Below are 12,144 nucleotides of genomic sequence, written 5' to 3' on the forward strand. Positions count from 1 at the left end.
ATTTGCCAGTGACATCTCAGACAAGGGTTTGATCTCTAAACTATACAAAGAAGTCATATGACTCAATGCCAGGAAGACAGACAATCCAATTAAAGGATGGACAAAGGACCTGAACAGACAGCTCTCCAAGGAGGACACACAGAGAGCCCACAGACACATGAGAAAATGCTCAATATCACTAGCCATCAGAGAGATGCAAATTAAAAATGCAGTGAGATACCACTTCACACCTGTCAGAATGGCTACCATAAACAAATCAACAAACAACAAGTGCTGATGAGGTTCTGGAGAAAAGGGAACCCTAGTGCACTGTTGGTGGGAATGCAGACTGGTGCAGCCACTGTGAAAAATAGTAAGGAATTTCCTCAGAAAACTAAAAATGGAACTGCCTTTTGACCCAGTGATTCCACTGCTGGAATTATACCCTAAGAATCCTGAAACACCAATTCAAAAGAACTTATGCACCCCGATGTTCATAGAAGCACTATTTATAATAGTCAAGTTGTGGAAACAGCCTAAGTGCCCACCCGTAGATGAATGGATTAAAAAACTGTGGTACATGTACACAATGGGATGCTATGCAGCAGAAAGAAAGAAGAAAGAATTCTTTCCTATTGCGACAACATGGATGGAACTGGAGGCTATTATGCTAAGTGAAATAAGCCAGTTGTTGAAAGAAAAATGCCATTTGATCTCACTTATGAGAGGAATCTAAGGAACAAAATAAACTAACGAGCAAGAGAGAACCAGAGACATGGAAACAGGGAACAGACTGACAGCTGCCAGAGGAAAGGGGGCGGAGTGGTGGAAGGAAGGAGAAGGGGTCAGTCGAAGACCATGTGTGCATGACCCATGGGCATGGGCAACAGTGTAGGGAAAGACTGTGGGAGGTGGGGGTGGGCTGGATGGAGGAGGGCAAGGGGAATAATTGGGACAACTGTCATACAATAAACAAGAATAAAAAATTAATACAGGGAGTAAATAAAACATAGAGGTACTGAAGCTTTTAAAATATTATATTTTGGGTATCCTGCCTAATCCGTGTTAAAAATTGGTTCTCTGCTAGACTTGAGATTTTATTACATTTGACAACATACTATGTGGAGCAGATGGTCACTTAGGCTACGCCTATTATAATTTCCAGGATGTTATTTTTGTTATAATTTGTTATGAATTTACACACAGAAGTTAGCACTTTTACAACTCAGCTTTGGTGATAAGTTCACCTTAGGGTCTTCCTGTCCTTTTTTAAAGGAGATATTTTGTAACATTTCAGATTTCTGGTTGTCATTGACCTTTCTTTGTTGTTTTTTTTTTTCTCCTCAAACTCACTAATTCTCACACTCTCAACCCATTTAACTCCCATAGTGGCTGCACTGGATGTAAGTTTGGGAAGGTCTCCTCTTTGTCATGTGCTACTGATAGCAGACTAAAATTATTCCTCATCTCACAGATAAGAGCGCCGACCTTTGAGAACTGCATCTCATTTTCAGGGGTGTCTAGTTACAGCATCAGGGGATCACGTTAGGCCAGAGTCGCCAGGTGAACTTTTCCCACGCAGTTCCCCCTTTCCTGCACTGTGCTCCTGCCTCTCATGGATATTTGCTTATGGCCTAAAGATCACAGTCAGATTCGAAGTCAAGCAAAGGACACCTTCCCAGGTTCACATTTCTCTCCTGCACTTTAACACCCACATGAAGCTCCAAGGTTAAGGCTGGCTTGCCCTTCCTCGTGGGTACCTCCTAGGACAGAGGATTTACTATTTTATTGTCTCTGAGCTCGGTGCAGGGTGTTCAATACCATTTTTATGGCAACGGCTTAGGATTTCCATTCAGGATCCAATATTCTTGCTGACATGTCCAATTCCAATGATATACTATTTTCTTCCCTTAAAAAATAACCCACAAGTATCTCAATTATTAGCACAGTTGTGAAGATGGCACCACGGTTGCTGCAGACGGCAGCGAGACAAAATTGTAACATATTCCCTATTTCAAAGCCAGATGTCTATCTCATGTAGATTTCAATAAAGACTTCATTTTGGGGGAGCTGCTGATGGGCGCCCCCTCAGTGATGTACCTGGGTAAGGATGCGTACTGTCTCTCCATCCCCTCAAAGCGGAGGTTGTGTGCCTTCCCATCTGGACCCTTTCCAGGCACCTGTGGAGAGAAAAGTAATTAGAGATGAAGATCCATTATGCACCCTGGTTACTGACAATGCATCTCAAAATTATAATCAGTGCACAAATGCTGCTGTCGCCTGCCAAAAATCAACCATGGGAAAGCAAGCAAGAATTCAGTATCGCTATACGAATTGGCGATGAAGCCACAAACACGGCATTTAACAACAAAGTCACTTCTTTCAAAAAGGAGTCATTGTCAAACTGACTCCTTCCTGTCACCACGCCAGGGACAGTCTGTCGGCTGTACGAACACTTTAAAAAAATAGGCTTTAATTTTTACAAGAGCTTTAGACTTGCAGAAAAACTGGGTAGTACACAGCATCCCCTCACACCCGGTTTCCCCATCACTAACATCTCACATCTCCACGGCGTGAGTCTCACCACTGACGGGTTAACACGGATGTACTATTGGTAACCACAGCCCACAGCTTATTCAGACTTTAACTTACTGTCTTTTTCTGTTCCAGGGTCCCATATTACATTTAGTCATCACGTCTCCTTACGCTCTTATTGGCTGTGACAAGGACTGTAGTTTCAAAAGTACCTTTTCAGTGAAACCTTCCTTTGCTAACGGTGTGTGACAGCCAGCTGCCTGCTGCACAGTGTGCAGGAGGCCCTTCCTCACCCAAACCTCCCTTCGTTCCCTCGCTCAGGAACAACCAGAGAGGATCGATGAACTATTTTCTGTTCACTGTTGGTCTTTATTGTTTGCTTTTCCTTGTCTGTTTGCTCCCTGTGGTCACCTCTCTTCGGGTCTCTTCTATTGGCATCTGAAATTCTGAAGGGCAGTGATCGTCCCAGTAGTTTCTCGGTGAAGTGCGTTAGTTCCGTGCATCTAACGGCCTTGTATACAGTCCTTCTGTGTCTATCACACCAACTAAAAACAGGATGCACGCTTACAGGTATGGAAAAGTACTTGTTGACTGATCGATTCCTCACCTGTTCACAGCAATGCAGGTGGCTTTGTGGACCACTCATGTGCTTGCTCTTGTGCCGGGGTAGCCCGCACATAATGGGCACGAAAGGGGTAAGCAGAAAATCTGGACTGTTATTTTAGTGGGGGGGAAGTTTGTTAGGAAATATCAGTGTCAAGGACTGTAGGAAAAATTTCTCCAGGCAATACATACTGGACGTTATTTTCTTCCTACCCAAAGTCCTAGCGCTCTATGAAACCGGCATCCCAGCCCGGATGGTGCATGCAGGGAGGATCTGTTGGGGAGGCGTTGCAAAGTAAGTGTGCACACTCACTGAGAGTACAGAAGGAAGCCTGTTCCCAGTGTTGGTTTATTACAGGAGGCCTTTCAGATGGATCCTATGAAACCTCTTTACCTTCCACCGGCACCTCGAACAGAGGTGGCTGGAGTTGTGTGAGAGGACAGCGCCCAGTGAGCTGCCCGGGCACAGTGAAGACTGCATGGACACACTTAGAAGCAACAGGGAGAAGGCTTCACCTTGACCTTTTTAACAAAAGCCAGAGGCAGGGATGGTGTCAGACAGACGGGACAACTCAATGGCACCAAAAAAGAGGTGGAGGATAGAAGTGTTGTCATCAGCCGCTCCCATCTAAGGTGTCTTTTGTTTTCAACCTATTTTTTTATGGAGGAAAAATGAACATAAATACAAGAACTATGTTAAAGATGATTAACTGTGGCTGTTGGAAAAGATTATGTCTATGTGTCCCCAGTATGGCTGTAGGCATTTACAAGTCATCTTTTTCTTGGGGCCACAGAACTTTCAGTGTGGGTGTCCAGACGGGCCAGGCCTGGTGACCGCAGTCAACATTGGGGTGACTCTAGGGCGCAGCACCTCTGTGCCATTCTTCTGGTGAGCCACCGGCAAACCAGATTCTGTGAAGGACAGGGCGATCCATCTCCTTCAGTGACGTGCAGTCTTGTTGTTCCAGAATGCTGTAGGCCAATGTATGGCCCAGGGCCATTCGGGATGTCACTAACAGCAGCACAGATAGCACCCGAAGGAGTTTGGGGAAAGGTTCATGGAAGCAGCAGAACACAGGCCAGGCTTCAAAAGGTGGGTGGTATTCTTTCACATCAAAAATTATTCTGTTCTCCACCAGTTGTGTATATCTTTACTGTGCTCCTCTATCAGTATCGCATCTTTAAGGCAATCATTCCGTTAGTGATTACTGAGCACCTACTGCATCCTAAGGCTAGCTAGGCAATATATTCAAAGCAGGAGCAGGAGTGGATTTTGTCACTGCTTTGACCACAGAGGGGACAGGCCTGCAAACGGTCACGCTGCAGTGAGATCATTGGTGGCGTGTTGGTCTGAGGAAGGAGGCAGCGGGGGTCTGAAGGAGCCGAAGTCCTCCTGGGAGAGCTGAAGGCAGCTTCACATGGGTGTTGAAGCTTTCTCTAAAAGGTGGATATGAATGAGGAGGCGTTTTAGATGGGGAGAAGGGCATAGGAGTAGCAGGAAGAGGCATTCTAAATAATGGGAACAAAAGTGAAACAACACAGAGGCATAAAAGAAGCACTGTGTTTTCTGGGAATATAAAGATTTGGGCTGAGGAAGGATCAGGCTGTTGGAAAAGGGTATAGCAACAGTCAACAGTACCACTGGGGCTCTGGCTGCGGCTGCAGCCATCACGGCCACTGCGGCAAGTGTGTTTTGCTTTTGTTTAAATTGACTTGGTCATTAAATGGTAATGGGAACAAATACAATAAAACATTATTTTAATTAAAAAAATTAAAAGTAGTTGAATTTATGCTTTAGAGCAGTTTTATATTCACAGCAGAATGGAAGGTACAGAGGCTCCTCATCTGCTGCCTGCCTCTAGTCGCGCAGCCCACCCCCCACCCCGCCCCGGAGTGGTACATGTGTTACAAGTCATCAGCCTATACCGACCCATCGCTATCACCCGAAGTCCACAGTTTATGCTAGGGTTCACTTTTAGTGGGGTGCATTTTACGAATTTGGACAAATGCATTACGTGTATCCACCATTACAGTATCATATAGAATATTTTCACCACCCTAAGATTCTCTGTGTTCTGCCTATTCATCCCTCCCCACCCCAACCTCTGGCAACTGCTGATCTTTTTATTGTCTCCATACTTTTGAGTTTTCCCGAATGTCAGGTAGTTAGAATCGTACAGTATGTAGCCTTCTTGTATTGGCTTCTTTCACCCTGTAATATGCACTTAAGGTTCCTGCATGTCTTTCAATGGCTTGATAGCTCATTTCTTTTCAGTGCTGAACACTATTCTATTGTCTAGATAAACTACAGTTTATCCATTCACTTATTGAAGGGCATCTTAGTGGCTTTCAAGATTTGGAGATAATGAATGGAGCTACTTTAAACATCCATGTGCAGGTTTTTGGGTGGACACAAGTTTTCAACTCCTTTGGGTCAATACTATGGAGCGTGACTGCTGTGTCAGGTGATATAAGGCGTTTATTTCGGTGAGAAACTGACAATCTTCCAAAGTGGACACACCACTTTGCATTCCCACCAGCGATGAATAAGAGTTCTTCTGGTTCCACATCCCTACCAGCATTTCTTGTTGTCAGTGTTCCAGATTTTGGCCATTTGAATGGGTAAGTCATGGTATCTTATTATTGTTTGAATTTGAATTTTCCTGATAACAAATGCCATAGGGTATCTTTTCACAGGCTCATTTACCATCTGAATATCTTCTTTGGTGATGTGCATTAAGGTCTTTGGGTCTTATTTTAATTAAATTGTTTTCTTATTGTGGAATTTAAAGAGTCTTTTTTGGTATATTTTGGATAATAGTTTTCAAATGTATTTTGAAAACATTTTCTACCATTCTATGGCTTGTGTTTTCATTCTTTTGAGAGTGTCTTTCACTGAGCAGATTTTTTTTATCCTAATGAAGGACAGCTTATCAATTCTTCCTTTAATGGTGTCATAGCTACAGTTACTGCCAAACCCACGGTCATTTAGACTTTGTCATCAGTGTTAATATTCTAGACATTTTATAGTTTCGAATTTTATGTTGTGGTCTGTGATCCATTTTGAGTTATTTTTGTGGAGAGTATAGGTCTGTGTGTACACTAATTTTTTTTGCATGAGGATACCCCGTTGTTCCAGGGCTGTTTGTTGAAAAGACTATCCTTGCTCTATTGCATGGCCTTAGCTCCCTTGGTAAAGGTCAGTTGATTATATTTATGTGAATCTATTTCTGTATTCTCTATTCCATTTCATTGATCTTTTTGTCTATTACTGAACAAATACCATACTTTCTTGATTACTGTAGCTTAATAGATTACTCAATAGTAATCCTGAATTGAGTAGTGTCCGTCCTCCCATGTGGTTCTCTATCAACATTGTATATGGTGGATATTTTTCATCTCCACATAAACTTTAGCATTAATTTTTCAAGATCCACTAAATAACTTGCCGGGATTTTGATTGGAATTGCATTGAATTTGTAGAACAAGATGGAATTAACTGACCTCTTGACAATAATGAGTTTTCCTACCCAAGAATATGGATGGTTTCTGTATTTATTTTGTTTCTCTTTTGTTATTACAATTTAACACTTATTTGCCAGTTATTGAATATCAAGAACAAGACTAAATTATTTTTTGCATTAACCCTTTCAATCTCCTGAATAACTATAACGGTTGTCCCATTTTGAGAAAACTGAGTAGTTGCCTAAAGTCATACAGCTAGTACATAGAACATATGCGTTAAGATTAGGTCTTTTTGCTCTCAGGGTCAAAGCTCTGGAGATACAGACATAGAGAAGATCTTAAAGGAGTTCATATGCTATGCCAGGGGACTTGCTTTTACCTTTAGGTGACAGTGAAACCTTTGAAAAGTGCAACATGATAACTGGTATGCTATATTTATAGGTTAGAGAGATTATTTTTGCTATAGTGTGGAGTTCCAGTGTAGTCTTAGCCAGAGATAATAAAGGCCTAAACTAGGGCATATTCAAAAGAATGGAGAAAAGGGATTGACATAGGATGCTAAGGAGGTAGGTTCGATAGGACTAAAGAGTAATGGGAAGGATGTGTGTGGAATGACAACTAAGATAGACTAAAGGCAGAACCAATGGTGTGGTATGATTGAGGGCAGGAAGTACTTAGATATACTGAGCTTGAGTTGGGACCTCAGATGGAGATGTCTGATAGATAATTGAGTATAAAGCTCACTACTTAGAAGTTTTGACCAGAGATGTAGAATCGGGAACCATTTAGCCTATAGATGGACCCTAAAACCTTGGAAAAGAACTAGAATGCCCAGAGAGGGTCTTTGGAGACATACTAGAAGAAGATACATGCAATGAAATAGGGAATGCTGCTAATTCTCTGAGAAAGACTATCACTTAAGGAGCAGGCAAAAAAAGCTGAACCCAAGAAGGAGGTTGATAAAAAGCAGTTGGTCTAGGTGAAAATTAGGACAGAGTGTTATCATAGAAATCAAGAGAAAAGGATTCATGAAGGAGGGAATGGTCAGCAGTGTGAAAAGCAGTTGAGTTTTCTCAGTAAGACAAGGTTTATGGTGTGCATGGTGCATTGGTGTGCTTTGCCAAATCCTCCGCCCCTGTAGAGTGTGATCTGAACCACAGAGCCTAGAAAGCTAAGAACTACCTTTCCTAGAATTCCCTTGCAGTCATTGTACTGGGTGTGATTTACTGAGACAGGAATGACTGAAGGTGTGCTTGGTTTTTCTGTATCAGTTTCGGCAGGTGTACCAAACATCGCTAGTTTCTGGGGTGGAGTGCTAGATTTGGAGCTGGTGGCACTAGTGGTGGGTTCCTGATTGTGGCACCTTCCCAATTATGCTGGCTCCTGACACAGGCAGTGCTGTGTGGCTGTGGAGCCAAAGGCTTCCTGTATGGAGCAGCAGCAGCTCCCTCGGTAGCCTCATTATGTAACGTGGCTGGGGAAATTACTCCAGAAAGCTTATCCAAGAATTTATTTCTTTAGTCTTCCTTATGATTCTGCAAGCCCGTTAATATGGTGCAATAAATTTGTTTCTACTTAAACTAGCTAGAGTGGATTTTGTTCTCTGCTACTGAACAGTGACTAATAATGTCTGCAACAGTGTATGTTAGAATTGGCAACGAGATGGTGATTGGTGCTTTATTGAGAGCGATTTCAGTATACTGATGGAGAGAGGAAGCCAGAGTCTGTGGTGTTGAAAATCTTTATAGTTTTCTAATAAATAAACAACCACTGGTTGTACTGTCTTATGCTCTCATGCTCAGAAAATGAGATTAATACTTACAAGTGAATAAACATTTGTTAGTATCTCCTAAGTAGAGTCACTTTAAGAAACAGAGATGAGAGAAAGTCTTCTCCCTCAGGGACACACTGTTAGTTAATGGAAGTGATGGGAATAACTTTGTGATCCATTATTTTAAAAACAGATTTAACTGTTTTATTTTTTTTCCTGAAAAATTATTGTGGAAAACCACCCAAAGATGACTTCTGTTAACATTTATAAATATATTTTAACTGTATATATTTTCCCCAACTGTTCATTGTTGGCATTTTCCTGTGCTATTAGATGCACTTCACAAACATGAAGCATCACGGCTACCTAATACCCCATTGGTGGATAAATCATAATTGATCTAATCCCCTCCTGTAATTTGATCAATTTTTAATATCCCCATCAGAAATGGTGGCAATAAAGATTATTGTGTTGAGCACAGAGATTCTTGCAAAGAGCTGTGAACGAAAGGTAGGAAAGTGCCGAAAGAAGGCTGCCAAAGAGAAACTAATTATAAGTTGCTGTTGGGTCCCTGGGAAGCCAGGCCACTCCGGGAGGGGGTGAGGGGACGGAGAGCAGGCGCGGGCATTTAGGAGCTCATTTCTCATTTTGCTCTCCGTGCCATGAGACTCAGAAACGTTCCTGCTCAAAGAACTCCTTATTAGGTAATTTCCCTCATCACAAAAAAATAAGGTCAGTGGCTTTGCTCCAATTAATTTTTTTTAAAGGAGCCCTTTATCTTACTTGGTGTTGTGCAGGGTTTTTTTTTTTTAATTGATGACCTAAATATATGCCTGCTTGAGACAATCTTGACTTAAGCCTTCACAGAAACCTAGTCTTCTTCACAGCACTGTAATGTTAGAACTTGTGCTCGGATTGGTGGCGTGCTTGTCTTTTTCTCCTAATAAACCTCCGGAAGTGAAACTTCAGAGGGCTTACTCAAAACCACCTGAAAAGCTCATGCCGTGGTGGGCCGTGCACAGGGCGGGCCAGCAACTCTGGCTGGATCAGGGCGGCCTACCAGGTGGGTGTGGAGTTTGGGAGGAATGTTGAATTCAGATGCTTTTAGCCCATGGGAGTTCTCCCAATTTCATTCCCTCAGTGCCTGCTGCCGGCTGGGGTGTTAAGAGCCTTGTTAAAATAAAGCTATTAGTCTTTCTTTCTACAAAAGCAAGGAGCTTGCTGCTTACAGTCAGGGTCCCTTAAATTAGTATGTATTTGTAGCCCGACATTGCTGGAATCAGCAGTTTCCTAAAGCAATGCGCTAAAGAGGCCATTTAACGCCCCCTATTTCCCTCATTTTCAGATTAATGGCAGAGGGGAAGATTTAATACCCTTTCAAACATTTTTTTAAACAATTCACTAGAAATAAAAGAATAAATCACACAAAATTTTCGGCGAATGTCCAATGGTAAAAAGTGAAAACAATTCAAAATTCACACGTCTTCCAGGGTAGGACACACATGTGCCAGCGCTGTGATTGATGTCCCATAAGTCAGTTTTGCCGAGGAAATTTAGAGGCTGCTCTGATGGGAAGGCTGTGCAAGTTGCAATGCAGCTTGCTCACCTATATATAACATCCTCATTTACAAGTGTGTCTTCCTCAGACCCATTACAAAATATGTTTCCTGCTGCCAGACACATCGTAAGATTAAGATGCAAAGTATAAAAATTTAGATGCCATTTTAGGAAATAAGCCTTTCATTTCAAGTTGGTATCCTGACAGATATTTTTGCGGTCTCCAGAAGCTTTCTTTTAATTACATTGCTCTTACCTAGGCTTGCAGTCTTGGCTGGAAGACTTTTGAAGAAATCAACATGATGAAAATGTCTAAAAAGTTATGAACTTGGCTTTGAGCATCTTCTCATCTTAAGACATCTGCTAAAATGCCGCATATTTGGAAGGAAATCACCCCATTTAAACAAAAAGAAATTAATCAAACTAGGTTGCTTAATTATTTCTCTTTGGCAATGTGAAGTATATTATTCCTGAGATATATTTACAAATGTGCTACCTAAGAGAAGCAAAAGTACACACGGTTGTTCAAACCATTATTTCTGAATGTGTTTATTTTCTCTAATTTAACTTCAGTAATTTTGTTAAATAACTGGGTATTCAGCTTATAGACTAGCTTAAAACATCTGCTAGTTTAGAAGATGCAGCAAATAAAAATATTTTAAAAATAACTCTTGGGTAAGCCTTTTAACTATTTTGTGCCTACAATTTCCTCCCTTGTAAAATGTTGAAATATTGGAGTTGAAATAAATTCTTGAAGTTCCTTCTAACTTATGCACATTTATAAAAGTTATCTTGCATATAGTTTCCACATTATGTTAATCACCTACACCTCATTAATATAGTGATTGTATGTAGGTACACAACAATTATTGTAAAGCTGAGTGACAAATGTAGCACATTTATCAGCAACATTATGCAGTTACAAGGTATTTATTAGAATATAAGCCTTGAATATTATGCTAGCACCAAGCACTAGCCACCTGTACACAGACCCACGGCACATCTTGATAACCTGAACTCTCTCTCTTCTGATTGTCTTTGGAGAAAATAAAATCAAACATCTCCTGCCCAGCTCTGTTTGTGCCTGGGTCTAAGATACAGTTACCATAGAAACTATGATCATGGGCACAATTTTACAAACGTGGCTTCATCTCTCAGATGCACTTTGTGTGTGCGCGTGCCTGTGTGCGTGTGTCTTGCCAATAAGCTTGAGGAGCAAACAGGCTCCAGGTCTTTAATTAAAGAGCCAGATACCATTCCTCATTTCCTGTCCTCAGTCCATCTACCTACAAATAGAGATATTGTAACACTGGCTGAAAGATAAACTCTTACTTAATGTAAGACAAAGATTTGATGAAAAGATGAATATTCCCTAAGAAATCTGTTTGTTTACTTGTCTTGTGTTTTCTAGAAAAAGGGTAAATGAGAATTTTGTGGATTCTCACTTAGTTACATTAATTAATTACTAGATACTAGTATTCAGTACTTGTTGAATTTGGTTTCTAATTGTTCCTTGGATGTAATATGTGAATTATTTATTACTTTGTTGTTTTATGGTGTTGATTCTGTAACAATATTCTTTACTTCTCCTAAAAGAAACAGTTGACCCTCAAAATGTGTCCAAATCTTAAAATGATATACAAGCTTGTTCATATAATTACTTACAGGTTCATATTGTCCCTTTTAACTAATAAGCCTTATAAAGAATACTCCTTGACTAAAGCACTCTAGTATACTTAAAATATACTTGCATTTGTAAAGATTAAACAATGCAACTACATAACATTGTACATTTTCCAGGACGTTTTCTTTTTGTAGTTTACTCAGTGGGCAAGTTCTAAGCACTCCCATTTGCAGTTACTCGGAAGCAATGGCTCTGGAACACTGGAAAATCAGCATCATGAGGCACAATCAGTGCTACCACGTCCATCCCTGCCTCATTTGACACACGAGGAAACTAGTCCACGCCTCATACAGTGGCAAAGCCAAGATCTGAACGGACATCTGTCTGCCCTCAAAATAATGCTTCCCTCACTCTCAGTCCTGCCTCAGATTTTGGCGGTGATCATTAAAGTCACCAGTGCTCTGTTCCCTAAACAAAGAAGCATAAGACCTGTAATGATGGAATGTGTGTCTGCAAGCACCCTGAGTGCGTTTATGGTCATCACAGCCACACCACGGAAATGAAATTGCCTAGCAAATTTATTTCACATAGCTAGAAGCATGAATATATG

The 12,144-nt window shown here is 41.1% G+C and overlaps 1 protein-coding gene across 1 annotated transcript in view; it reads right to left on the minus strand.

The window, feature by feature from the left end:
* Positions 1–12,144, minus strand: part of PARD3B (par-3 family cell polarity regulator beta) — a 975,282-nt gene that overhangs the window by 53,381 nt on the left and 909,757 nt on the right. Inside the window, exon 22 of the mRNA XM_045852946.1 lies at positions 2,080–2,159. Coding sequence (XP_045708902.1) covers positions 2,080–2,159 — 80 coding nt within the window. The remainder of the gene's footprint in view (positions 1–2,079; positions 2,160–12,144) is intronic.

The sequence above is a fragment of the Phyllostomus hastatus genome, unplaced genomic scaffold (assembly GCF_019186645.2).
Source record: "Phyllostomus hastatus isolate PE091 unplaced genomic scaffold, TTU_PhHast_1.1 phas_contig_137, whole genome shotgun sequence".
NCBI classification, from domain to species: domain Eukaryota; kingdom Metazoa; phylum Chordata; class Mammalia; order Chiroptera; family Phyllostomidae; genus Phyllostomus; species Phyllostomus hastatus.